Below are 26121 nucleotides of genomic sequence, written 5' to 3' on the forward strand. Positions count from 1 at the left end.
AATTAATATTAGGAAGAAGTCGATACGGAAAATAGCAATTACTAGTCAGGAGCAACTAATCTCGGGGGGAAGTAAAGTAAAGCTAATAAAAAACAATATCTAATTGAGAACATTCATTACGAAATCGCTTGACATGGCTGAAATCTTTAAAAGAGTCAATTTTCTGGGAACATGAACAAAAGAAATGTACAATACTCGAAAATTCTATCACCTCAAAATGACGCTGTCCTCCAACGCCACGGAACAAGGGTCAAGGAATTTACAGATAAGTTTGAATCTTGCCACTTCGTCCACCCTCAGAAATAAAATGAAAGAATCCAAAGTACCTCTTTCCCCCAAAAAAAATTTCTAATTTTCCTGTCAAAAAGGAATCCTAACACAAAGAAAACATTTTACAAAAATTGTGATGTCTCAACTTAGAAAAAGGAATCAGACTTGGAAATTGTGTGTTCAGTGTCACTAAACATAGATAAATTACTACATGAAATAATTTGGTGATGAACACGAGTCCTGGTCAATCTGGCAGATCTCTTTAACACCTCACCGTCACTTAACACCTCACCAACTTCTGAAGTCAGGAAATCTGAATAAAATAGAAAGATTAACACAAATAATGTTTAGGTTCATCCGTTCATTAACTATTCTTAACTTAAATGAAACCAGAACAAAATTATTTTTGGAAAATTTCAACATGAAAGTTACTTTGAGCAATGAATCACAAGCTGGGCTGGACAAGAACAAATATCGTTACTGTTTGACAGCGAGGAATGTTTAATGAAAACGAAATGACAACAAATTATATTTAACAATAGTTAGTAGCACAATTAGAAGAGAGATAACCAACTGGGCAAGGAATTTCCAAATTCCAGGAATATGGGGATCAGGCGTGACAGGCGACCGTCCCCACTCCGACCACGTGAGAAATGAAAAAATTAAGTAGCAGACGATGAATGGCAATGGCCAATAGGCAGTAAAGAATTTCTCCGCTAGATGCTATACAATCGCCTGTATCAGGCGGCAAAAGCAATGCAATCAAATCCTTTACCTTCGTCTTGTAAAAAAACTGAAAGTTATTTGAAAATTGAAGATACACTCAAGTTGACCAATAATTTAAAGCCTACATTGTGAAATATCAACTCTGAGGACTCAACATCTGGTAAATTTTATACCTGAAGGCTGAACCATCGGTATGGCGACCGTAGAACTACGTACAAAGACACAAAAACAGAAAACTCCACCGACAGTAGAACCCCAATATTTTAAATAATGTTTAAAAATTTCTTTGCATGCGACAGTAGAACTTCAACGACAGTAGAACTCCAAAGACATAAGAACTCCTTTTTTAAATATTATTAAAAATACCCGACAATAGAACTCCAGCGCCCGACAGTAGAACTTCTTATGTCTTTGGAGTTCTACTGTCGCATAAAAAGCAATCTTTAGAAATTATTTAAAATATTGGGGTTCTTCTGTCTTTGGAGTTCTACTGTCAGCAACCCGAACCATCGTCCATTCGACGATGCATGAGATTTCATGTACTTACATTTAGAAAAGTACTGTAGGTCTACATCGTTCTTTTCACATATTTATTTGTATCTTTGAGTACTAATCCATTGTGACCAGTATGTTGAACATTTAAGGGTCTTGCACAACAAACCCAAAAAACCCAAATAGCTTACAATATAGAACAAATGGAAATTTTGGAACCAAGATTGTAAAGCAATTATTGTTACCGTGCACGACGGTCAGATTTTTAACTAATTTAATACATTCCATCCAGTGGGAAATCAATAGACATGAATTCACATATGAATCGGTGGCAATTTGTGATATACACCTTGAAACAAATGTGTCAAAGCAAAACAAACAAACAAACAAAAGATACTCACTCGGGCGAGTCGAGATCGTTATTTGACCGGTTAGGAAGCGAGATTGCACGGGTAAGCAAGTGTTTCGGATCTTTAGCCGACGTCGATCCATCATTATCAGACTCTACAACACCGTTTAATTGAACATTTTCGTTCTCCTTGGCCAGTTGTTTCCACCGTTCCAAATTGCTCTGACAGCCGTCCAGTAAAGGTTTGGTCTCCGGAATCAATCGATAGAGTAAACCGTAGCAAGGGATACAGATTCCTGATATGAAACCGACCTGGGAATCCGGCTGCAAGTGCAGTTGAGTACGATCCATCATTGGAATTGGCACACGACCGGCTTTTCTTTCGGCATCTCCTTGTTCGTAGAACTCTTGGAAGATTACATTAACCTGATAATTTATGAAACAATTAAATAAATGAATTCTTTTGAATCGATCACCCAAAAAATGTAATACCGTTTCAGATTGAATATCCCAGGGCTTTGAAGATGCACACAAATCCGATCCCGTCATGGCTATGGCTTGAACCAAAAGTCTGTGATCTTTATTGTCCCAGGTAAACTGATCTTTCTCAACAATTTGGGCTAATTTGGCTCGATTGGGAAAGAAGAGAGCCAAGTCCGTGGCCAAAATGCAATGTTTGATATTCCTCAACACCTGTACAACAAAAATAATCAATAAAATACTAAAAACATGTCAAATTAAGCAGAATGTTAGACCTCTTTGAATTCGTCGCTTTTAAGTTTGCCCAGAATATTGTGGCCTTCTTGTTGTAAAATGATTACAGTTTGATTGAAGTGGTGATGCTCCATCGTCGACGTGGTGTAAATGGATGCCAACGGCGAGGCCGTATCCAGCATAAATTTATTATTCTTCCCGCGATGATCGAGATCGTGACAGAGAGCGCTTACGAAAAGAGCCACAGCTTCCAGCGGCTTGAAAGCATCCGGCGCCCGTTTGAGTATCACGTACATGGAATTGGCGACAGCGAAGCCGTGCGTCCAATTGTGGTAGGGAACGCGCCGGTAATTCTTGCGGACAGTCAACATAAAACGGACGAGAGAGTCCCGCTCGAACTGGTTCAACCCAAACAAATCGACAAACATGTAGACGGCGTTGTGGACTTTCTCCATGTCGTTGATGCTGAAGGCGCTGAACCAAAACTGGTCCAAGCCGACAACAGTCGTCGTGACTTGCTGTTGAACCGACTGAGTTTCAGATTCTTCTGATTCCGTCACGCCGGCATTGCCATCCAGTTGCTGCAACGCTTCGAATTCGCCCTCTGTACAGCAATTGTGATACGAAAGGACTTCGAGCGTGACGCGGTACTTTTGCTCAGACACTCTGATCCGGTCGTACAACTTGGCGTGGTGCAGGGCCAATCCGCAATAAACCGCGAAAAGTTCAAACGATTCTTCGTCTTCAGCGCTAAATGTTCCGTGATGCTTGTTGACCATTTGCATAACCCCAATCACCTGCCCTTGTATAAAGATGGGCATGCACAGAATAGATGTCGTATGATAACCCGTTTGGTGGTCTACAGCTCGGTTAAATCTCGGGTCCAAATAAGCGTCAGGGATGTTCAAAACCTAATGATAAAATAATTTTGTGTTTGATCTTTTTCAACGAAATTCCACGAAATTAGTTTACCTTCCCGGTGACGGCTACTTGGCCGGCAATGCCAGTACCGATAGGAAAACGAATTTCTTGGGCAGCTGCAGGCGTCTGTCCATCACCTACTCCGTCGCCCATATCGAAAATTCGAGCGTAAAGTTCGTTGGATTTGTGGTCGACAAGAAAAAGAGATGCCCGATCGGCGTCTACTAATTTTTGCGCAAAAGTCATTACTTTGGCAATCACCGTATCCATGCTAATCATATCCTGTGCAAAATTTGGGTGTTAAATAAATTGATTTTCCTTCTGATGGTAAAATTTTACCTGGAAAATGGATTTAACGACGGTTAATAGAAACTGATGCAAATTGCGCTGATTGGCTAATGCGTGGTACATGTCCGCGTAGTGCAAAGCGATCCCGCCCCAAACTAGAAAACTACTAACGATTTCTTCGTCATCTTGTGCGAATGGACCTCGAGAAGATTTGTAATGTTCCGTAGATCGTCTGCACTTGTGAAAAAGTCAAACTTTAACATTTTAATTGCAAGAACTTAATAATAAGTCACCTGTAGAGTTCAATGACTCCTGTCAGGGTCCCATCATTTTGTACGACTGGCGCTCCTAGAATGTGAATGCCTCCTTCCTAATTAAAGTATTGAAATCAACTGTTAAAAAATGTCTGGCGCTATTCTAATTTCAGAAAGAATTCCTCACTTTTAAACAGATACTTCCGTCCTTGAATCTAGAATCCGGGCGACGAATATCCCGCACTGTTATCGTGTGGCGATTTTTAGCTACGTAAGAAGCGACCGTATGATTCTCACTCTTTGACAGAGAGTAGAAATTGTCGCCGGGTCCAGCTGTCTCTTGATCGTTATCATATCCACCAAATTCTTGGTCCATTCTCAAGTTGAAGATTCCATTGTCGATATCGGCTTCTATGTCGCAGCTGTTGCGGAAATTTAATTAATCAACGATCCGAGAGCAAATCAATTTAGCGCAAGTACCTTCTAAAGACGCGGAATCCTCCCGTTTGCGGATGCGAGAGATGTAGAATGAATCCGTCGGCTCCTACCGACGAAGCAACGCAACACGCTAGTTCCCATAGTATCCTGCCAGGTTGCGGCTGTGTTGATAAGGAATTCATGAGGGTTTCCAGCATTTGGCGCTTATCAGTGTGCCTACAGAACTGTCAAAAACATTTTCAAGTCAATAACATTTTTCCTTAAAAAGATACTGAACTTCATACCTTCCATTTTGACATGCTAATCTTCTTGCTCAACATTTCCTCCGACGGATTCTCGACCGTTGGCGACTTGATGGCCTTTTCTCTCCAGACCCGGCGCATGTACCAACGTTCCAAAGTGGCGGCATCGACATGTTCCAGCACGTGATGTTCCAAGAATCCCCTATTGGCTTTCAGGTAATCAGTGACGTGTTTGCTGCTCAACGGTCCGTCTCCCATCCTGCCTAGTAGAGGTGAATTTAGTACGTATACAATCAAACGGAACTTGAGATTTTATAAGCGATATCTCATCAGCGACACCAATGTAGGTGATGATGTTTTACAACGTGGCTTATCAGCAACAGCAAAAGTACACAGCAGCACCGAGGATTAGCACAGCTTTATAAACAATTCGGTAACTTTAATCACAAGTGATAATTGAAGTTTCCTTAAGAGTATCAAGGCTTTCGCATTCCTATTCGATCGTAAAATACACTCAATTAAACTCTCGACATTCGTTTACGTCTAGTTGCACTAGCTGTCGCGACAGGAAACAAGTAGCAGTGTCAGGGCAACAACTTTGTCGATTGGATTTCCTACTCCTGATTCGATTTAGAAATAAAACCGGATTCACTATCACATAATCACTGGGGAGGGGATTTAAAAGCTTTAAACCTCTTGATTGAAAAACCAAAATCTTAAACTCGACGCTTCCACTGATTTCCTAAAATGCTGAATGAAATCTTGTTGTTTGTTTTGTCGAAATGAATCCGAGGCAGCGCCTCAAACTGCTGTGATGCGCAGACGATTTTTCTGTTGGAAATGCGGCCAAAACGAAAATTTTTCGGTATTAAAGAGATGCGACACGACCGAAGGCGAAAGGGCGAGTGTCTTTTTTTTTTAAGGTTGCGACCAGTTGATGACGTAAATGTGGAACTCATGTCCAATCATTGCTATCGTGCTCTCAACTCAAAGATTAACTAACCAGCGAGTTTTTCCTTAGACCATTTTGTAATAATCTGGCGGGGCACATATACACACACGCAGCTTACGTATGTTGATGATTATGTGCAGGGGTTTCGAGGGCTTTGTGTTGCGTGTTTTTGTATTATCTTATCAATGCCCGCCAATCTCATCGCGCCCCCTATACCATCACCGAGATAAACGGGAAAAGGATTTTCTCTTTTTCCCGCTGAGACGGGAGGACTTAATGGGATTCAATAGAGGAGTCAATCAAAACCTGCTGCTGTTGCCATCGCCGCCACGGCTGGATTGTGGTAGGAAAATCGATGTGGAGTCCGGACGACCGGAATGAGAAGCTCCAGCGGCTGTGGATAGGAGCGTGATGCCGAAGGCGATGAAATCGAGGATGAAACTGTAAACGCCCAGAAACCAAAAAAATTGCAAAATGGGAAAAAAAAAGTCCAACACGATTAGAAGGTTTTGAAAAACCCAGAGACTCTGAACCGTGTCGAATGATTGATTACGTTGATAGACGGGAATCCTTGACTGGTTCGAATGCTGACACCCTGCGTGATATGAAGATCGTGCCGAGGAGACGTTATTGGGTCGGTGCTGCTGATGAGTAGCGCCCATTGCCAGATTAGTTGTCTGATGGCCGATGGCGGGAGATTTCCTAACTGACGGGCTGGGACTTCTGCGTCGGTTAGCGTAATTAGTTGGATTATTATTCACGCGACCTCCAGTATCAGTTGGAAGCCAACCGGGATTTAGGGTCGCTCCTCCTCCGACAATAGCGGGGCAAGGCCGATTCTGCTGCTGCTGCTGGCCTTTCCACGCACTTCCTTCTGTGATGTGCGTGCGAGCCCCCGAATGATTCCGTGATCCTAAATTTATTAGAAAACCATTATTATATTATCGATTGCCGATCTCTAACAAAGAGGATGGTTACCAGAGTGCTGAACGGGAGGCAAACGGATAGTCAAGTCAGCGGCCAATGGGGCGGTATTCGGCTGATTTGCGCCTCGGGATGCCATTGAAGAGGAAAATATCCGCACCTTATTTAGCAAAAAGTAGCATAAATATATAACATGCAAGTTTAGGTTAACAACCAACAACCCACTTACTTGTACGTCAACTGTTGAGTGATCCAACTGAATGATGGGACCACTTTCTGGGCTGCTGATGCTTTCGTTTGTTGAAAGAGACATCTGTCATAACAATAATCAACCCCAGGGTTATGAAAGGGTTCACACGAGTTCACAGAAACACAACCAACAGCAAAGACTCAACAGTGGAGACTGGTCGAAATAAATATACCTAGAATTCCAAAAGCAGTACATGGAACTGGATCATCAGAGGACGGCCTCCTCCAATAGGTCGTTACCTTTCCTGGTCTACAGTGGGCAGTCCAAGACGGGTTACCGTGGGTTACCGGATTGGTCATGAGAAAACATGCGCCTTCGAGGGGGGCTTCGACCCATCTTATTTTTCGAATGCAATTTATTCGATACACACGAACGAAATTGGTCAGTGAGATGTGCTCAGTTCTTCGATACGTTCACGTGTTCGGGATCCCTATATCATTTTCTATCTATAGACTAATGAGAAGAACATTGTAGCCGAGTCTACGAACGAAAATGATGAGGTAGGCTGTTAGTCTGGTACTGTCAGTATTCATAACAAAAGTCGCCATTTTCTCAACTAGCAGACAAAATTCAATTTTGGTTAAAAAGACGTCGAGTTGTAATTTCATCACGTTCTAAATCCTTTTTTCTTCAACGTGATTAAAGTTTAGAATTTATTTACAGAAGACTGTTATTCGATATTTGAAAAAGAGGAAAAACAGGTGGATCGATAGGAGGACATGGTTCTCCCGTTGTCCGTACGATGGCAAGAAGTGGTGCCTGACGGGATTTTCAAAAGAAACTTGTTTACTCACGCTCTCGGCCCTAGCAACATGCACTCATTATTTTTCGTTAAAAGAGTTGGATATTAAATGTTTTTCTCGGGATCAAGGCCGACTGGCATGATATTGAATTCATCGATGTTCGCTATCGTTATAATTACTGTCCCAGAAAAGAAATGTGGGAATAAATGGGAAGTCGAGCGCTGCTAATGGAACTGCCATCCACGTGTACGAAATTCGGGACTCTTGTCTGTAATCACAGCGTGTGTCCAACGGAACGGATTTCTATTTATAGACCGCCATAACCCACAGGCATTTCAACGTAGCTTAATAGTTTTGTGGTTTTAGATTTGTTCCCTTTCAAATCCCCATTGTATCTGTAACAGGTTGTTTTCTAATTGAACGAGCACGACCATATTCCCAGCCAGCAGCTAAAAACCCACAAAAAATATAAAAAAAGTTCATTTTTAAAAATATCCAAAATGTCTTTGTGTGTGTGTGCACGGTTGGGTTGGCTGGTTAAAGACCCTGGAAATATACGCTACTCGGCGTTCATGTATGAAAAGACTGCGAGCTATTTTTGAACATTTCCTCGTCTCTATTTTATCGGATGCTTACGTGTAATAATACGTGTCATCCCCGTCGTTTTGTATAACCAAGCTCACGGTGGGCGGAGTCACTTGTGTGACACTGTGTGTGTGTGTGTGTCTCCGGGATTATAATATGCAGCGTAGACACAAGCAACGAGTCGCCGACCGGCCCTGTTCCTTTTAGTGCGGACATGTAACACCACGTCACACCACGGACCGTTGGCACTGGCATACAGAACTCGGTCGTCACGGTTATAGAGGGCCCTATCGGATAACATCATGGCCGCCGCCGCCCCCTTCCCCAAAAAGAAGCGTCGTGTCTAATTCCGTGACTTCTTTCTTTCATCGACGTCGTCCTTGGTGTCGTCTGTTTCATGACTCATGAAAAGAAGAATGTTTTATCGGTTCATCACTAAATAAGAGTCTTTTGAGACTTTTTTGACAATTCACGAAATTTGGCTAATTCGTTAAGTAGCCGCCAGGAGGAGGAAGCAAATAAAATTAGCCGAAATAAATTTTGACAAAAGAAAAACAAATTGGTTGATTTTTTTTCATTTTTTTGTGATCGTGTTGTTTGTCACCCCGTTTATGTTTCGGCGACGATAAATATCAATCGCCATTTTTCTTTCATTCTTTTCTTTTTGCATGAAAAAAAAACGGAAATAATGGGAATAAAGGCAGGAAGGATTGGGAGGAAAAAATATTACAAGGATCTTTTTTTATAACTAAAAAAAGGGAGTTAATAATATCCAGGAATTTGAAGAAAAGAAAAACACAAATTTTTGAAGGAGACAGTGAATAGGCGCATGAATAATTTAAAAAATAATCAGAAATAGGTTCATCATTTTGTCTTGATTTTGATGGATTTAGAAGAAGACGACAAAAGGAACGAGGGGTTTGGTTTATTACATTACGGCAATTAGTCAACACTGTTCAATTCATGAAGAGAACTTGTCCATTTTTCTTTTTCTCTCTCATCATAGATTCCGCGCAAGTTTTCCTGGGTCTACTACTCCGATGCGACCTGGCCCAAATCAGTGAAGGAGTTTCATCCAAAAATCATCACCATAATTAATAATAATTATTGTTATTATTTACAAGCACAAATGAAAACACATGCTAAAAATTGGTTTTGCTTTTTTTGACATCATGTTTTGTTTTGCACGTCTATTATTTTCATTTATATTAACGCGGCGCAATTGTTTGAAGTCCAAAACTTTTCGTCTTCCAAGTCATTTCTTTTTTTAAAATCGTTCATTGGAAAGGGGAAAAAAAACAGGGAGGAGTGGCTGCGTGTGTGTATGATGTGTGTGTGGTATGACATGAAAAATTGTAATAAAAACAAAATATCTGCGTTACTTAAAAGGGCGTGGTGCAAAATCAATTCTGAGGGTGTTGATAGTGGTGGAATGAGTCGATGAAAGACACCGGGGTCTTTCACGACGACGTCGTCTGCTTGCTGTCACTGCGTTCATTCAATAAAAATGAATTTCCCTTAGGATTGTGTTTGAATCAATTTCTCCTCTCCATCTCGAAAATAAATGAATCGATGATAATTTAAAAAAAATATATGTTTTGTTATATACGTATATCGGTATACGATAAGTGTATGAAAAAAGATTGCCGTTTCTTTTTTGTTTTTCTGTTTTTTTTTTCGAGAGCAAGAGAGAGAGAAGTATTTCTTTGTCAATCAAACGGTCATTGTAAAGAGAGAAAAAAAATTCAATTGAGAAAGATTAGAAAGATTGGGGGAGGAGGAGGAGCGATCATCTGCATATCATAAATGAGGGAATTCACACACACACACATACACACAGCAGCAGCAGCAGCTTTTGAATGAACCAATCGTCATTGAAAAAATTGGCCGGAAAAATTTTTTTTAGACTTTTGGATGACGGAGAATAAAGGAATTTGAGATGTGGGGAGGGGTGAGAGAAAAAAAAACGTGAATTAAGATGGAGCGGAATCGGCAAATAACATTATTGTAGGGCTGGGCGGAGGAGGAGGAAGAAGAAAAACGAAAAAAATAATTAGCAGACTTTTTTGGCCGGTTTCTTTCCTTCTTTAGAATTTCCTCATTGTCTAAATATCAGCGCGAGCAGATCGCACTCGCACGGTGAGGGTCGGGAGGTCGCGGCACATACAAAACACACACACACGCGGTTTGACAAATGGATTAATGGTGACGAGAGAGAATGAAAATGATGGAGGGAAGATATGAACAAGACCCAAAAGGAAAGAAGGGAAAAAAAATAATCAAACAAACAAATATGTTGATAATAATTGGAAAAAGAGTAGGGAGGGAGCAGCAGCACGAGACGAATGATGTATGGGAGGATTAGAAGAAGTATATCGTGTTGTATAATCCTTCCGCCTTCCGCCGGAAAAAAAATTATGATCCGCGGGATATTTTTTAAAATTCCGATCGAGTGCTGTTGTTTGCCAGTTTGTAGGAGTAGGTAGTCACACTCGAAAAAAAAAAAAACACACGCACAGTTATCAATTGTAGCTTGAAGCCGATGTCGGTAAAGGATGACGGAAGTAAGGGGGGTAGTAATGGGGGGATAGGGGGGAAGTGGCCGCACAATCATCAAAAAAAGGAGGCATCATCACAGACCTGGTTCGTCGGTATTCAGCAACCAACAACGTCACACACGGCACACACTTAACACGAGCGCAAACGTTTTCACACACCACTCTCACTTTTTTTTCTCTCCTTCTTCTTTGAAACACGAACACACACGAGATACACTGGCATCATTTTCTGTCGTCTTCTTCTTTTCAATAGTTACGTACTTTACAATTATTTTCTCACACTCTCACTCGCATAAACTTTTGAATTTAGAAAAAAAAAATGAATTAATTCCTTCCCCTGTTTTTTTTTTTTCCAGTCCTCGACAGAGCATTCATTGGGAGGGGCCGGGAGGGTGGGTTTTTCTTTTCTCCTGCTATTTTCTTTTGTTGTTTTTTTGACAATTGATCACGGTGGAGGAGAAGTAAAGAAGGAAGAAGAGGAGGATCGAGAGCAGGTGCTTCATTTCATGTTTTTCAATGTTATCTCGTTATTTCATTTTTTTTTTAGTCTTTTGGTTGTTGTTGATGTTGTTGTTTGTTGTCTTGTTTCTTTCTGGGTCTAGGACGAACTGGATGCGTTCATTCCCGAACTGACAAAGGCTCCAGTAAAGAGTCCCGACTGCGGTTGACTTTGGTGCTGCTGCTGTTGTTGCTGTAGTTGGTGATGGTGTTGCTGTTGTTGCAGCTGCTGCTGCACTTGAGCTGACTGGCGCCCGTGCTTTGAGACAGGCGGCTGCAGGTATTCGTGACGGGCCAGTGACAGCACGTCGTCTCGATCCTCTTTGCGATACGCTAAACATCGCCGGATAAAGTTCTAACGGGGAAAAACAAATAAAAAGTTAATTTCACTTCAATTTAAAAATTGAATTTCATCCGTATTTACTTTGGCTTCCGAACTAACAGCTGGCTTGGTGGGAAACTGCACCTCAGTCGCTTTGAGTATGGTGTTCTCCTCCAAAATGGTGGCTTGCGACTGATTGTGTCCGAATGGTTTTTTACCTGCAAAAAAAAAAAAATTAAATTGTAGGAGGTTAAATTGAAATGAAAGTTAGAAATGATTTACCATAGAGACACTGATAAAAAATGACGCCGACGCTCCAGACGTCGACTTTGGAGGAGATTTTGGGTGGCGTTTTGCCGACAACGAAGCATTCCGGTGGCAGGTACCAGTAGGTTCCGGCGCCTTGCGACGTCAGATCCATGCCGTGCTCCGGATTGTAATTGTCCTCGTCCATGATTTTCGAGAGGCCGAAATCCGTGATTTTGATATCACCGCAAATGCTACCGTTGCTCAACAGGATGTTGCCCGGCTTCAAATCGTAGTGAATGACTGGAGGTTTGATCTCGTTCAGGTATTTCAAAGCCGAAACAACTTGCGTAATGATCGACCTGAAGTAAAAACAAAAAGACACAACAACATTTTAATTAGGAAAAATAGCCGAGAGTGGGTGTTGTTGTTGTTTTTTTGTACCTGGCTTCCCGTTCGCCGATAATCTTGTGCTGTTTCAGATAGAAATCCAGATCGTGCCCGTCGCAGTACTCGAGGACGGTGCAGAACGAGTTGGCGTCAATCTCGAAAACGTCAAACAACCGCACGACTCTTGAATGGTCCAACTGCTTGTGAATATTGTACTCGCGGAGAGCGTGCTTGATATAATTGGCTTTCTTGTCGTCCTTCCAGTCTTTGTTCAACTGATGGACCTTACAAGCCACGTACCGTTGCTCCTGCAAAACGACAAAATTGTCAACATGCCCCACTTTTTCTTATAATTGACAAGACAAGGAATCAAAACAAGTACCTTGAGGTCAAAGGCTTTGTGGACCTCACTAAAGCCGCCTTTGCCCAGCAGCATGAGGAGCAGGTACCGATCGTTGAGGATGGGGTGGTTGTTGAAGCGACTCTGGTCCTCGTTGTGAATCCGCTTCAGTTCGCGAATGTGCAGGTTGCGCTCACGTTCCAGCTTCTCCATTTCCAGCTGCAGGTCGCCGTCCTCCTTCTTCAAAGCGTTCTGCTTCAATTTCAGGATCTCCTCGGCCTCGTAGTACTCCTGGATGTTGAAGTCGCGGTTGAGGTCGCCCGACTTGAGCGTACTCTCCGTCCCGTTGAGGAGGTTGTTGCTGTTGGACGAGTCTCGCCCGGAAGAGGTGCTAGAGCTGCCGCTGCCGGCCGCCGTCCGCTTCCGGGTCGTTCCCGTCGGCGTTTCCGACGTGGTCGGCTTCCGCTTGCACAAGAGTTTACGCTGCCTGTCGATTTCTTCGCGCAGGGTGCTCAGCTCTTCCTGTCGCTTGGCCAGCTCCTGGAAAGCGTAGCCGTCCGTCCAGTTTTCCTGGAAAGTGGCCCCGACCCTTTGCGTCACGAACTGGCCGAGCCTGAGCCGGTTTTGCATACATCGCGCCCTGGCCTCCTTCTTCTCGATGGTCGATTTCTCGATCAGCAATTTTTTGACAACGTCTAGACACTTTTGAATGGAAGCCTTTTGCTGGTCAACCACCTTCTGCTGGGCAGACACTTTGGCCGATAATTCTTCGTTCGATCGCAACAGCTCGTCTATCCGATTCTCTTTGAGCTCCAGCTCGTTCTGTTGTTGTGTTTTATTGACTTCTGCTTTGGACGAGAGAATAAAAATCGATAATAAAAATCAAGTCATTTCTAGAGATTCACAATGTTTCAGAGCTCAACGATAAAACTTACCGGTCACGATGGGAGGTGGACCGGGGCCGGCCCCGCCACCTGCCACCGCTGCGACGACAGCGGCAACACTGGAAATTGTGGCAGCGGCAACACCTCTCCGCCTCGTTGTGCTTCCGGCCGGACTGCTGCTGCTGCTATTGATGCCACCACCGCTGCTATTGGTGCCGTCCAGGCCAGCAGAGACGGCGAGACCGGCGCCGATGGCGCCCACTGAAGAGACCACGGCAACGCCCACTTTCTTGTGGTGTGTCGAAGGCGCCGGGTTTCGTGGTGGTTGCATTAATCCGGCATCAGATCCGCCTACCACTCCTCCTGCGGGCGTGGAAGCTGCTGGGACTCCTCCGGCCGCCGCGATCGGCTGATTCGACCCACTAGTCACCTGGGCACCTGTGGCTGTCACTGACTGGGCTACAGGAGACTGTTGTAGCCCGGATCCGAATCCGCCGGGCGTTCCGTTTCCAGTCACCATCACCGTATTGTTGACTGGAATGCCACCTGATGGACGGTAATAGAATTGCGTCAAGAAATTTTCTTTTTCTCTCAATCTCAGCCACACCACCAACAACAACACGAAAAAAAGGACCGAAAGACAAAAGTTATAAATAAGGAGAGCAGGCCAAAAAGGGGGTAATAGGTAGTTGCGGGTGTAGGTGGTCGAGGTGTAGTAAAAGCGAAAGAAACGCACCAGACGGTGCCGAATGATTCATGTTCGAATTTGGATAACTGGAGGCAGTCGACGACGGCACTGTTGAGGACGCCGTGATTGCTGCTGCTGCGGCTGTTGTTGTTGTTGTGGTAGTCGCCGCGCCCTGAGGAGACGGGCAAATATTGGGCACTCCCATGAAAGACTGTTGTTGGCTCTGCATCGGCTGCAACTGCTGCTGCTGCTGCTGGTGAACTGGAGATGGGGATTTGGTCCCGCTTTGACGGCCTGGGCTATTCGGTGGGTGACCTTTGAAATATTCGCTGATTTTCTTATTGTCTCCACGTGATTGTTTGCCTAATGTCATTCCAAATGATTCAATCGTATCAACCAACAAAAACGAAAAGGAAAAAAGCCAAGAGAACAGAAACGACGAGCGAGGGTGGCAGGGTAGAAAAGGAAGACCAGGGTTTGGATGGGTTGTAATGTCAAAATCAAATCAAAAGTCAGGAAAGAATTAAAAACAAACAGAAACAGAAACGGCCGAGGAATTACCTAAAGGTGCCACCGTGTCGTCGGCATTTTTCCGTCTTCTCTTCCGTTCGGTGGGGGTAGTCGGTGCGGCCGCCAGGGCCGATCCGACGCTGGCCGCTATCGCATTAGAGCTAGAAATCCTCTGCTGTGGGCCGCCACTGTTGTTGCCACCTCCACTACTGCCACCGCGCTCAGGTGTCCGTAGTTCTTCATTCGTGTTGTTGTCGTTGAGTCGCATGAGTTCCCGGTCGGAAGAGCCCGTACTCAGGTTCGAATCTTGGTTGTGCTGGTGCTGCTGCTGTTGTTGTTGCAGATGTTGTTGATGTTGCAAAGGAGTAGATCCACTAGTTGGCGGGCACCCACCGCCCAAACCGCCAGGCACCGGCAAGTTGTACAGGACCGGCTGATTCGGGTTGGAATAGCCACTGCTTCCAGAGCTGCCCGAACCTCCCGAACCTAATTTTTTTGGAAATATAATTTAAAAAAATAAATCGTTAAAAAATGGTCCTGCCGGTCTTTTATCTCATCATCGATCTTGGTCGTCTTATGTCAATAGGGTTAAAACGTGACGGGAATACTGAGCAACTGGATTCAAAGGGTCGAAGCGATTCAATGGAAAAAGAAAACCGGTCCAACCACATTTCGTGTACAACACACGCATATTTATGTTCTACGACAGGGATGGAAGGAGGAAAAAAGAAATTGGTGGTGGTGGGGGATCGTTGGGAGGGAATGGGGAGTGTATCTCTTCTCACCATGATTGTTGGTGGAGGGATTCGTATAGGCAGCCGTGAACTGGGGAGTTGCAAGTTGTTGTTGCTGTTGTTGTTGTGGCGGTAGTGGCGGTGCGTTGGCGGAGGCGTTGAGGAGACTGGACGGACTAGGCTGTTGGAGTGATTGCTGTACTAGTTGGTTGGTTGCCGCTGCTGTCATGACGTGACAACCCGGCGGTGGCCCAGCAGAGTGGGATCCAGCCATAGTCGCAGCATGCTGCTGAAGCTGCTGATGTTGCAGTGTGGCGCCACTCCCGCCGGCCGGATTCGACGTCGATCTCATGCCGAGGAAGCGGGCCTCCAGCAGCTCTTGCTTGCGTGGATCTAACGCCTGGAAATTGTCCACCCGAGGACCTGCACACATAGAGGAACAACAAATTTTTTGTTTGTAGAACCACACACAAAAAGAAAATGAAATATTTTCAAAATGCTGAGGATTCCAAAAAACTCAAAAATATCTCCCCCATGACGGATCCCGAAAAATATGCCGTCCCCCTCCTGCAATCCCGATCCTACTACTGTACCCCACACTAAGACTGTCTGGGCATTGACTTTTTGGCAGGTTGGGCGGGCGGGCGGGCGGGTTGGTCGCTCGGTGGGGTTTTCTATTCATCCCGATGACGCCGGTCCAGAGAGAAAGTAAAGGGGGTCGCTATATAGTGGGTGGCGTGTGAGGGAGGAGGTCACGACGTCAAAAGCTGCTGCTGCTTCTCTGCTGGCTCTCTTCTGGATGTGTGTGGAATACAACAAAGTACACTACTAGACATCTACGCCTCTCACTTTTCTTCTCGCCTAGTATAGTGGCGGTTCGGGGGATCGGAGAGGGGGCACAGATTGCCTGTTCTATCGATCGTTTTGTGTCTCTCTCTCTCTCATTCTCTGCTTCTTACTCTTCTCTCTCTCATTCTCTTTTCCTCCTTGATCGCCCAACAGTCGACGACGCCCAATCAGGGACATTTCAAGGGAATTGAAAGACGAAGAAAATGGAAAGAAGAGGACGAAGAAGAAGAAGGAGAGAAAGAGAACAGCCCGCGAGGGCAAAGAAAGAAAAGAGATAAGCAACACACAACACACATACATACATACATAGAGAGAGAGAGAAAGAAAAGGAATTAACGAGTCCCCAACCAAAAGCTCCAGGACACACGGACTCGATTATTGGTGGGCGCTCGCTAAGTTGCCGGATGCAACTCCTGGAGCGCGGGCTAGGTCGGAGGTGGAAGTTGTCTACTAGTCTCTCTCTCTTTCTCCTTATCCACAATGCACCACCAGTCACTAGTACCTAAAAATGTTGTTCTTTGGGGCGCTCTCTTGACAAGCGGGAAAGAAATAGAATCGAGGCTATGCCTGTCGGTGACATGGGGACTGCCCTGGGTGATTATAACACACACACACACACAAGCTTCGACTACTAACGTAATGCAAATGCCACAGAAGTGAAAAAGAATGGCGGTGGTGGGCTCTGATCCAAGTCCGAAAGGTGTAGCATAGCAAAAAAATGCTCAAGCTAAAGTAAAGAAGAAATAAACCGGTAGAGAGCGGGCGATGTGCGGGTGGGTCGGACGGACGGACGGACGGACGGATGGTTGGTTAGAGAAAAATAGGAGTGCGAGAAACTCGGCACAAACTGGCCGCCGGAGGAGACAAGTCGGCTGTCTTGTTCATAAGGCAACCAAACCGACTCATAGTACAGTAGTACTGTTTAGTATACTATACTAAAGAGTGTTGTGTGTGTGTGAGAGTCTAGTCCAGAGGCCCATCGCGGATCAATAACAGACTGGGCGAACAGTACACACACACACACACACACATACTAGTACTTTGTCTCCCCTCCCCCCCAGCTAGTCTCTTAGCTATTTCCTTGACTGAACATATCACACACACACCGATACGTATATACCTTTTCCCTTTATAAGTCCTTTGCTTTTGCTTCTGCGGCTGCAGCAGCAGCTTACTATACACTACACAGTACTGTTACTCTCTCTCTCTATCTCTCATTCCACTCTTCTTCCATCCTTTCCTTTTACACACACTGGCGCTCCGTCACCACATTCTTTCTCTCTTCTCCCTTCTATTCGCCTCGTCCCTGCCTCTCTCTCTCTCTCCCTTTTTAAGATCTATTGAGATGCACGGAAGTATTGGGGAGGCGGAGAGGCGGCCCTAAACCCAATGTTCACGTTCAAAAAAAAATCGATACCATTGCTGGTCATTTTATTTTTTCTCTCCTTTCGTCCTCCCCTTTCCTATGTGTGTGTTGTATCGTGGGTTGTTTCTCTCTCTTATGGCAACGGTCGGACAAACGTATGACGTCTGGAGGGTGGTGATGGGGGGGATATAGGAAGGACAGGGGGGCCTGGTGTGTGTGTGTGTGAGTAGACACACTTGATGGCAACCTTGACTGGCATGTTGAAAAGAAGCAATGGCTGCAGATTACTTACTTTTCTAAACTAGCTCACTCATCAGAAATACACTTAATAAACATGCTGACTTTCTGCCTCCCCATTCAATATCAAATGTCAGATCAGATTCCTGAGTACGACAGGTTACACAGCACTGACTGATAAACGCAAAGATCACTGAACACCAGTCTTCACATGCACAACAGCTTCTTGATAATGCACGATCACATCTGCAATCCTGATTAATCGAGCTTGTGCCTAGTACTAGCTGGTGGTGGTGGTGGTGGATGAATCGTCATCTGCCTAGACAATGGTTTGTTGGGTTGTGACAGCTGAGACGGGTTAGGCAAACACAGACACCAACAATTAGCAAGTTGTTACTCACCAGACATTATGAGATGTGAACAGCTATGCAAAGACGCAGAATGGTTCATGTAGAAGGACAGAGTTGGCTGGCAAGTTCATCTCATCGACACTGAAAAGAGAAATAGAAACAACCATTAGTCAGAAAGAAAGGCACACACCCATGGAGAATGCAAAATTTACTGGGTAGCAAATTTAACATGGCAGCTGATGAATGAATGAAATGTCTGGATTCACATAAATGGATAAAACTTTCCATTCATCCAGCAATTTGGTCAAAGTAATTCTAGTCCTTGAACAAAATTGCACTTGAAACGCCGAATCGAAAAGAGCAGTAACGAAAAACCCAGTTATTTTCACAATTTTAAGTTTCTTTACCAGAACAGAGAGAGATTTTCGAGATATGGCTGTCGGTATGCACCATGGCCGCGGATTACAGAGGCTCTTGAGTTCTTCTCTCTGTTATAACTCTGCGACAAACTGTGTGGCTTGTTCGAGCCGAGACAGTTCACTTTGATTGACGGATGGGTTACCAAAATGTAAGCAAGCCGAATCGAAAATGGTTATAAGTTGAAGAAGAAACAACTGAAGGTTGTGCTGCTGCAGCAATAACTTGCATGGCTGCAGCCAGACGGAAAACACAATCGCCCTTCTCTCAATCTCTCGTTGTCGTTAAATAATGGGGAAAAAAAAGGAATGTGTGTCTAACGGGCTCGGATGAAATATTCCATACGAATAGGCAGCAGGCAGCAGCACACCACCCCCCCTCTCTTTCTGTGAAACTCACTTGCACACACAGGTCAAAATGGCGACGAGACTATTTGTCGTAGTCAAAACTCATCAACAAAATTGACAATCTTGCCTCGCGCTCGCGAGGCTTTCAAAAGTACACCATATAATCCCAAGGGCCGGAGAAGTAGGAATCTCGATCGAATATACATGTACCAGAATGACTGCTGTGCACACCACACCACAGAAGCTCCGTTTCCGGAATCAAATCAATATGGTTATGGTTGATTTTGACGTCTCCTCTCTCCTCTTCTGCTCCTCTTGGATGGATAACTTCTCCTCCCGACTTGTACTTTTATTAAATGGCGCGATAGTTAAGAGTGGGAATCGAGTTCTCTGCTGCTTGTCTACACTCTACACACACGCTCACTCGAACACAAACTTCGGCGAGACCAAAAATTCACATAGTCTGTCTGTGGGCACTGTGTGGCACATGAAAACGCGACGGCAACCAACGGCAAGAAATTATACTAAAGTATACAACGAGGTTTACTAGCCTGGTTGGATTAAGCTTCAATTCCCGTAGTCATCAAACCATATTTTGGGTGGCGCTGCCATCAATTTGGGGTTTGGTATTCGTTGCGTTAAGAGGGGAGGAGTTGCTCTGTCACACGCAATGTAAACAATGGACAATCTTATGACAACTCGTCTCAAAATAATCGGTTTTCTATCAAAACCTGCACAGTTGGAACAATTTCAAGGTAACTTTGAAATCGATATGCATTCGCTACATGTGTTGTCACTCATTTTTCTCTTATTCCTTTTGTGACGTCTTGTTGAATGACCTAGGCTCGACGGTGCAAACCATTGATCAAGTACTGCAAAATAATTTAACGCTAGTCAATACACTTCTCAATGCAGCTGAAGATCAAGGGAAACATGATTTGTTGAAAACATATGGCATTGAGAAATGTCATGTCGGGGATGTGAGGTAAATCATAAATTATTTATTAATGGGGAAACCAAATCGTCATCCTGTTTTATTTTCTTGTTCATTCAGATGGTCCTACAGTTGTGTTTGCCTCGAAACAATTCTTGAAATCGCCAAATCAATTGATTTGGACAATGTAAATTGTAATAACTCTGGCAATCTCAACGATCCCAATCTACCTCGGCTATCAGTTCAACATGAGATTGACATTGCAAAATGCTTTCAGCTCATCGTTGGCTTTGGGTTGCTTCCAAATCTCCTTCCAAACATAGGAGTTCCAATTCAAAAGAGATCAAAATTCTTTAATCTCTTCCATCAACCAACAGATATTTCTGATGAGCAGGTAATGCTCTAAATAATGTTTAACTCTTTCACTTTTACTCAATTCTCTTTTTCTTTAGAAATATTCAAGATTAACAGTAACAGTTAGAGGGCTATGTGAGATTGAAAAGAGCAAGTCTTTTGGAGCTAAATTTGCAACCAAACATTTGGCTGATTTGCTGACAGCTCTACTCCAGATCTGTCATGCACCCATCAGTAAGCCAACTTCAGATTCTCAGGTGCTACTTTGGCAGAGACTTCATGAAGAACGCCAAGAGTTCATTCCGCTCTTGAACTCTGTTCTCGAACGGACGTATCCGCCGTTGTTGGTGCAAAGTTTACTGCTATTACAAGGACCTTCTGCATCCCACGCTAAAATCATTCGGGTATGATTCTTTAATTTCAACTGAATAATATTTATAGCATTAACTTGATGTGTTTTGTTACAGGACGCTCCGCAACCAGCACCGAGATGGTTGATTCGTGTCTGTGCCCATCTGCTCACTCAGCAGCTGATGCATCCTAATGGTTTAGCTATGACTATTCAGGGCGTCATGGATTTGGCGGAAATCACCTCCGAAATGTGGCAGCGATGCGATTCGCTCGCTTACATAATTTCTACTCCACCGAGCAGAGACCCTGTAAAACAACGGGAATATTATTCGATAATTGGCCCACAACTATCAGAATTAGTCACAAAATCACACAAGGTTTATTTTTTAGAAATTTGCTCAATTAACTGTTTTATAACTTTTCTTCTCTGCTTTATTCAGGAACTTCCTGATGGACCTTTCAATCGCATAGCAGCTGGCTGTTACCGTGAAATAGCAGCCCGCTATCGTCATGTGGCAGAAGACACCGTTTTTGGACCGTTGTTTCAACCTCTTGCTTCCGAAGATCAAGACGTTTTGATCAGCTGCATTGAAACACTTCACTCTATTTTTGTGAATGGAACAGATCCTTCTGGATTTTTGCTATTGCTGGTGCCCCATTCCTACCGCCTCATGCAACTTTACAGGTTAGTTCACCAGGAACTGTGAAAAATTACCGGCCAATTAAAAAATTGATTTGTTATCGCAGGATTTGGTGTCAAAGTATTTTACAAGTAAAGACGCTACTAGAAGAGCTACTCGTTCGACTGATTCGTCATAGTGATAACCCTGATCGCGTTGGGTTACTCAGAAGTCTGCTTCAAATTCATGCTAGTAGCGAAGATGATGAATCTTTTCTGGACGAAGACGAAAAGAGTGTGATGGCTCTCATCGCTATGCTTCAGCGCATAGAAGATGTCCACCTGACGTATTCAGTCTTTGTCTCGCTATTAGAAGATCTTCCCAAACTGATGGTTGACCAGCCAACGACTTGCTCACTAACACCCCAACAACCCCATCTCCTTCATTCGGTTAGGAGAGGACTAGTGACTCTTCGACTGATTGGTTTACTTAGCGAAGATGAACAGTTACAGAGTTTCTTACTCAACAATCCTCATCAAGCAGTAGACTTTGCGCAGGTCTTCCTCAAACGTGCTGCAGAAAATTTGGATCGCAATCACTTTGATGTAGACCTTGAGAAGGAAGGTTTGGCTATTGTTTTCGCTGTGATAGCCCTGCAAATCGATAACCTTGTTGGAAAAGAGTAAGAAGAGATTTTCCATATTGAATGTGGTTAAACTTTGACTTAATTAACTCTTACTTTTTAGGGATAAATCTGATGTGTGGTCTTTGTTTGATCCTCTGGTGGAGTCCCTTGAACAACTGGTGAAAAAGCATCCGCTGGAACGAATTCGAAGTGGAGCAGACGAGCTTCGTCTTGCAATTCAAACTCGAGGCTTCGTGTTCAATAAAGAATCTACGCCCACTGGATCGAGAAATAGTAGCAGTGCCAAAGATCAAGCTTTCCAGATGGCTTGGGATCAACTTAGTGATCCATTCCTGCCCGTCCAAGGTCATGCAATTCTTACTCTGTCGCATTTGCTCAAGAAAAAGGATAAAGAGGCACTTAAAAATCGAGAACGCTTATTGAAAGTATTCCTTGACTCGCTGGAGCACGAGGACTCTTACATTTATCTGGTATTTTCACAGTCACAAGATTGATTGTTCATTTTATTTTAATCTTTTAATGTTTTCTTTTTAGATGGGAATTCAGGCTCTGGGTTCTCTGGCTGATGTGTTTACAGAACAAGTTGTCCAAGCTCTTGTTCAACAGCTGGAACAGTTCACTGACCTTAAGGAGCCCCAGTTGGTGACTGAATATGAGCAGTCTGAAATGGACACTCCGACAGCGGAACCAGTACGACGTCCAGCAGAAGTCCGTTTGAAAGTAGGGGAAGCTCTACTCCAAGTAGTTCGTCTTGTTGGTCCTCTTATCCCGAAATACAAAAGAGTGTTGCTCAATTCTTTCCTTCGTGGAACCAAGGACGAAGATCCATTCGTAAGAGCATCTTGTTTGCACAATCTGGGTGAACTCTGTGCACTGCTTCGTTACTCTTTGGATTCGGTGGCTTTTGAGGTAAACATACTTTCAAATGCTTGAAAATGAGAGCTGCCATTATAAAACATTTCGTTTTTAGTTGCTGAGCTGCGTTAGCAATTTGGCTGCCCGAGATCCGGCAGTTGAAGTCCGCCGAGCGGCCGTCCTTTTGATTACTTTGCTGTTACGTGGACTAGATTCTGAAGCATTACAGGTACTTTGTTACCCCTCTTTGATTATAGTTAATTGTCTATAAACGTTAAACTCTTTGTTTCTAGGTTTTGGAGCCGATCATTAAAGATTTGTACCGGGTATTAAAAGAAATAGTCCTTCGTGATAACGACGATCGTGTTGTTACGTTCCATGCAAACCAAGGCTTGGAAAAACTAGGAGAAATCGTCAAACAGTATCTCTCTGCACCGAAACTAGCGGGGAAAACCATTCGCCAACTTCGGCTTCCGTAGTTGCATAGAAAGGCGGGTTCCTCGTTGTCTGTTGTATAGCGACCTTATTCTCTGCTAATGATTTACCTTTGAATGATGTAAAATGCTCATCCGCAACATGAACTTTCACCCGACAGAATAAACATCGTATTTTGGAAAAATGATTTTGGAGTTCCTTGTGGTTATTATAAATTTTAATACTAGAAAAAAAACCAAACTCAAGAGGCTTAAATTTAAAAAGTTGCTGTGAATTAGTGACTTTTTTTTACTGTACACGGACTGAACTCAATCATCTTTCTTCTTAGTTGCTAGAACCTTTTCTTTCGGTGATGCTGCTACTTGTTCTTCTACAGGATTGCTGTTTTTCTTTCCCAAAACAGATTTCAATTTGGAGATCAGTCCTCCTCCTCCGCCACCACTCGATTCTTTGACAACCAACCTAAGAAGTACCGTTCCAATCATTACACAAATCTGAATAAAATTTAAATAATAAGATTCACTTGCCTTTTAGTGGTTAAATTGTAGAGTGGTCCGAACGCCAAAGCTACCACCGTACAAGCTAAGCAGATCACGTTGTAGGGCATGCTGAAATCAGGGGTGGCCATGGCTACAACCAAAGTCTCGGTATGAACACGAACGAAATAACCTGACTGGCTAACGTTCCAGCTAGAAAGTTCGGATGAGGTTTAAATGCAAATCTATTAAAAAGATACCGTTTTATTTTTCATATCTACCTCTCATCGAAAGTAGAAACATGTCTGGGTATTCCAGTCCAGTTGCGGGCAACGGGTAGTAGTGCAGAAATAACAGCTGGTCCCAAGTCGAACCCTCGATGAGCGTCTGGAGGATACTCCGTCCATTTCAGGAAACCCTTTTGGAATTCCCACTCGATTTCAGTGACAGAGTTCGCAGGTAGAGTGAGGCGCAATTCGAGGTGGTTTGGTCGCTGTCGATCAAGCCCAGGCCTGAAGTATAGTTTCTGTGGCATGTCTTTTCAAATGGAAATTGATGCTTTATCCACAGATGGAAGTATTAATTTTAAAAGGCCAATTACCGATTGCGACTGGTTTGTTTTTTGAATTACTAAACGCCAATGTATGGAGGAATACGCGGCAATACCAAGGCACCAATTCCAAAAACACAATGTCTATATCATTGCTGTAATAGTTGTTGTGGATTCGAGTCACCAACTTTCCTTTAGCTTGCCCATGACCTGCCAATAATTGCTCATTATTTAAAATGTCAGATTGAGCTTTTGTATTAGAAAATTTACCTCCTACAAAACGAGTAGCGTGGATAAGTGGTGGTGGAATAATTCCATAAGAAAGTTTCTTGGTGTACGCAGCTCGAACATTGATGGGCCAAGGTGATACCTCATTGAGATCATAGACTGCAAGATGAGTTGAACTACCTCCCCGCTGATTGACGACGACCGCTGCAGGGTCTGGCCTCAGGTTCCAGTGTGTGGTGCTTGTCTGGTAAATTTTATACAATCCTTTTTAAAAATTTGTCTTCTACATAAAGGATTACATTTTAAATAGCGCTGTACTCACAATGTTTGAAGTGATGTCGATGTAAACCTTCGAAAGTGTCGCTCTTGGACAAGAAGAGAATAAATGGGCCCCATAAATACTTTTGAAGGACCAGTCAGCATTGATACCGTGGTAGGTATTTCCATGCAAGACGGTTGGTTCAGAGACTAGAGACAGCGATAATTTTAATTCCAAAGACGATTCTTGACATTTTTTGTCCTGTTGAATCAGAAGAGTTAAGACATGCTTGACGTTTTTAAAAACAATTATTATATATATGATTACCCTGCAGATGGGCCTCAAATCTAGAGCCAAAGAGTGGTAACTGCTGTCATACATGTTCTTGGCATTTAAAAGTTCACCCAATCCACTCTGCTCAAAAAACAAATACTGTAGAGTGCATAGAGTTTAAGGAATTTGATATGTAAACCAACATGGCTCTCGCAGGGTAAAAGCTTTTTCCATGGTGTTAAATTTTCAGTGCAAACAATTTCTCTGGGCAGGTTTGCATAACGCTGATGAGAAGCATTAGTTCCACCTAAATTCAGACCCTCTGGAGAAAAGGTCCAAATAGGCTGAATGGTGTTTGTTAGAGTTACAAAATTGAAAGAGGAGCAGAAAAGGCCAGACAGTGAGTTCACTAGATCAATCCAAGCACCATCTACTTCGTCACTATGAAAAGACAATTTTATGATAAGAAAAATAGATAAATATTGAACTTTATAAAATGTTACTTGTTCAAATGAGGTTGAAAAGTGGCAAAAACTTCTGCTCCAGGACCAGCAAATCTTACTGGGTATCCCCATTTCTGTGTACGCCACAAGCTCTGTGTCAGACTGAGATGAAGTTCTCTCAAAGAATGTTTTTGTATGATCTCTCCGATTGATCTCGGAAACAGGTTGTAGTGTTGCACTAAGATATAAATAATTTGTTTTTTAGTTTTTTCTGTCTTAATTCAAGTTTAAGAAAATAAAGCCGGCTCACGTTTAGTTTCCGAAGGATCAACATCCCACTTTGTAGTAAACTGAAAAAAAGAATACACATGTCCAGTGGGTAATGGTTTGATGAGAAGCTCTTCACTGAATGATTCTGATGTAGCATCGATCAATATTAAACTTAACCCGAAAAAAAGAACACAAATGTATGTTTTGGAAGCGAACTTCATTTTCTTTTCAAACTGACAGTTCGCAACACTGCAGCTTCATTGCCATCTAGCGGTGAAGTAAAATCGAAAGATAGAAACGCCATCTAGCAGATTTAATCAGTACTTTGTGTGAGAACCTTATTTTGCGGAAAATTGAAAATCGAAAGTTTTTGGCCGATTTCGACAAATCTGATAGGCAAAGATGACACTCCAGAATATACAATTCACGGCAGACTGGGCTATTGATTGGTGAATTTTACTTTCCAATGATAATTGACATCGAATCAGAGCTTGCACTATTGATTTAATTTTACATTTAACGTACAAAGCGAGTGTAAACAGG

At 43.3% G+C, this 26121-nt stretch overlaps 4 protein-coding genes and 1 long non-coding RNA gene across 12 annotated transcripts; 2 read left to right on the forward strand and 3 right to left on the reverse strand.

The window, feature by feature from the left end:
• Positions 1-1572: 1572 nt before the first annotated feature.
• Positions 1573-7134, reverse strand: LOC124336045 (cAMP and cAMP-inhibited cGMP 3',5'-cyclic phosphodiesterase 10A-like). The gene is made up of 14 exons (XM_046789639.1): positions 7060-7134; positions 6800-6883; positions 6625-6730; positions 6200-6559; positions 5953-6087; positions 4737-4957; positions 4495-4676; positions 4202-4436; positions 4054-4130; positions 3812-3992; positions 3524-3754; positions 2593-3462; positions 2330-2530; positions 1573-2263 (listed from the first exon to the last, which is right to left on the reverse strand). Exons 1-14 carry the CDS (start codon positions 7117-7119, stop codon positions 1886-1888), a joined length of 3321 nt encoding a protein of 1106 aa, XP_046645595.1. The 5' UTR covers positions 7120-7134; the 3' UTR covers positions 1573-1885.
• Positions 7135-7239: 105 nt separating this feature from the next.
• LOC124336620 lies at positions 7240-8801 on the forward strand. The gene is made up of 2 exons (XR_006917131.1): positions 7240-7320; positions 7484-8801. It is a non-coding gene; the product is annotated as an uncharacterized LOC124336620 (long non-coding RNA).
• A 496-nt stretch (positions 8802-9297) lies between these two features.
• Positions 9298-19397, reverse strand: LOC124336042 (serine/threonine-protein kinase tousled-like 2). 8 transcript variants are annotated; one of them, XM_046789628.1, is made up of 12 exons: positions 18528-19396; positions 18333-18457; positions 18172-18261; positions 15370-15741; positions 14636-15070; positions 14123-14437; positions 13438-13932; positions 12545-13350; positions 12217-12470; positions 11809-12134; positions 11629-11744; positions 9298-11559 (listed from the first exon to the last, which is right to left on the reverse strand). In XM_046789628.1, exons 3-12 carry the CDS (start codon positions 18218-18220, stop codon positions 11305-11307), a joined length of 3423 nt encoding a protein of 1140 aa, XP_046645584.1. In that variant the 5' UTR covers positions 18221-18261; positions 18333-18457; positions 18528-19396; the 3' UTR covers positions 9298-11304. The 8 variants fall into 8 exon arrangements, with proteins under 8 accessions (XP_046645584.1, XP_046645586.1, XP_046645585.1 ...); XM_046789630.1 differs by lacking the exon at positions 18333-18457 and having other exon boundaries at positions 14123-14389; positions 19095-19397; XM_046789629.1 differs by lacking the exon at positions 18333-18457 and having other exon boundaries at positions 12545-13347; positions 19095-19396.
• An 87-nt stretch (positions 19398-19484) lies between these two features.
• LOC124336055 (transport and Golgi organization protein 6 homolog) lies at positions 19485-23266 on the forward strand. The gene is made up of 11 exons (XM_046789657.1): positions 19485-19639; positions 19728-19869; positions 19939-20212; positions 20271-20576; positions 20640-20900; positions 20964-21208; positions 21271-21825; positions 21890-22259; positions 22324-22698; positions 22760-22873; positions 22938-23266. The coding sequence occupies exons 1-11, from the start codon at positions 19564-19566 to the stop codon at positions 23121-23123; spliced, it is 2904 nt and encodes a 967-aa protein (XP_046645613.1). The 5' UTR covers positions 19485-19563; the 3' UTR covers positions 23124-23266.
• Positions 23267-23329: 63 nt separating this feature from the next.
• On the reverse strand, positions 23330-25851 carry LOC124336142 (GPI transamidase component PIG-T-like). The gene is made up of 10 exons (XM_046789828.1): positions 25619-25851; positions 25369-25546; positions 25069-25306; positions 24920-25006; positions 24656-24853; positions 24376-24577; positions 24157-24315; positions 23837-24092; positions 23607-23768; positions 23330-23541 (listed from the first exon to the last, which is right to left on the reverse strand). Exons 1-10 carry the CDS (start codon positions 25797-25799, stop codon positions 23388-23390), a joined length of 1815 nt encoding a protein of 604 aa, XP_046645784.1. The 5' UTR covers positions 25800-25851; the 3' UTR covers positions 23330-23387.
• Positions 25852-26121: the final 270 nt, after the last annotated feature.

The sequence above is a fragment of the Daphnia pulicaria genome, chromosome 4 (genome assembly GCF_021234035.1).
Source record: "Daphnia pulicaria isolate SC F1-1A chromosome 4, SC_F0-13Bv2, whole genome shotgun sequence".
NCBI classification, from domain to species: domain Eukaryota; kingdom Metazoa; phylum Arthropoda; class Branchiopoda; order Diplostraca; family Daphniidae; genus Daphnia; species Daphnia pulicaria.

What these genes read in the sequence shown, in the direction of transcription:
- LOC124336042 (XM_046789626.1), bottom strand. Translation starts at nt 18,220, where the DNA reads ATGAACCATTCTGCGTCTTTGCATAGCTGTTCACATCTCATAATGTCT. An exon ending in TCCCTCCACCAACAATCATG is followed by an intron (nt 15,071 to 15,369) that starts GTGAGAAGAGAT and finishes CAAAAAAATTAG; the next exon opens with GTTCGGGAGGTTCGGGCAGC. An exon ending in GAATCATTCGGCACCGTCTG is followed by an intron (nt 13,933 to 14,122) that starts GTGCGTTTCTTT and finishes ACCGTCCATCAG; the next exon opens with GTGGCATTCCAGTCAACAAT.
- LOC124336045 (XM_046789639.1), bottom strand. Translation starts at nt 7,119, where the DNA reads ATGACCAATCCGGTAACCCACGGTAACCCGTCTTGGACTGCCCACTGT. An exon ending in ACTCAACAGTTGACGTACAA is followed by an intron (nt 6,731 to 6,799) that starts GTAAGTGGGTTG and finishes TTGCTAAATAAG; the next exon opens with GTGCGGATATTTTCCTCTTC. An exon ending in GCCTCCCGTTCAGCACTCTG is followed by an intron (nt 6,560 to 6,624) that starts GTAACCATCCTC and finishes TAATAAATTTAG; the next exon opens with GATCACGGAATCATTCGGGG.
- LOC124336142 (XM_046789828.1), bottom strand. Translation starts at nt 25,799, where the DNA reads ATGAAGTTCGCTTCCAAAACATACATTTGTGTTCTTTTTTTCGGGTTA. An exon ending in TCGACATCACTTCAAACATT is followed by an intron (nt 24,578 to 24,655) that starts GTGAGTACAGCG and finishes AAAATTTACCAG; the next exon opens with ACAAGCACCACACACTGGAA. An exon ending in CGCTACTCGTTTTGTAGGAG is followed by an intron (nt 24,316 to 24,375) that starts GTAAATTTTCTA and finishes AATTATTGGCAG; the next exon opens with GTCATGGGCAAGCTAAAGGA.
- LOC124336055 (XM_046789657.1), top strand. Translation starts at nt 19,564, where the DNA reads ATGGACAATCTTATGACAACTCGTCTCAAAATAATCGGTTTTCTATCA. An exon ending in ACAGTTGGAACAATTTCAAG is followed by an intron (nt 19,640 to 19,727) that starts GTAACTTTGAAA and finishes TGAATGACCTAG; the next exon opens with GCTCGACGGTGCAAACCATT. An exon ending in CAGATATTTCTGATGAGCAG is followed by an intron (nt 20,213 to 20,270) that starts GTAATGCTCTAA and finishes CTTTTTCTTTAG; the next exon opens with AAATATTCAAGATTAACAGT.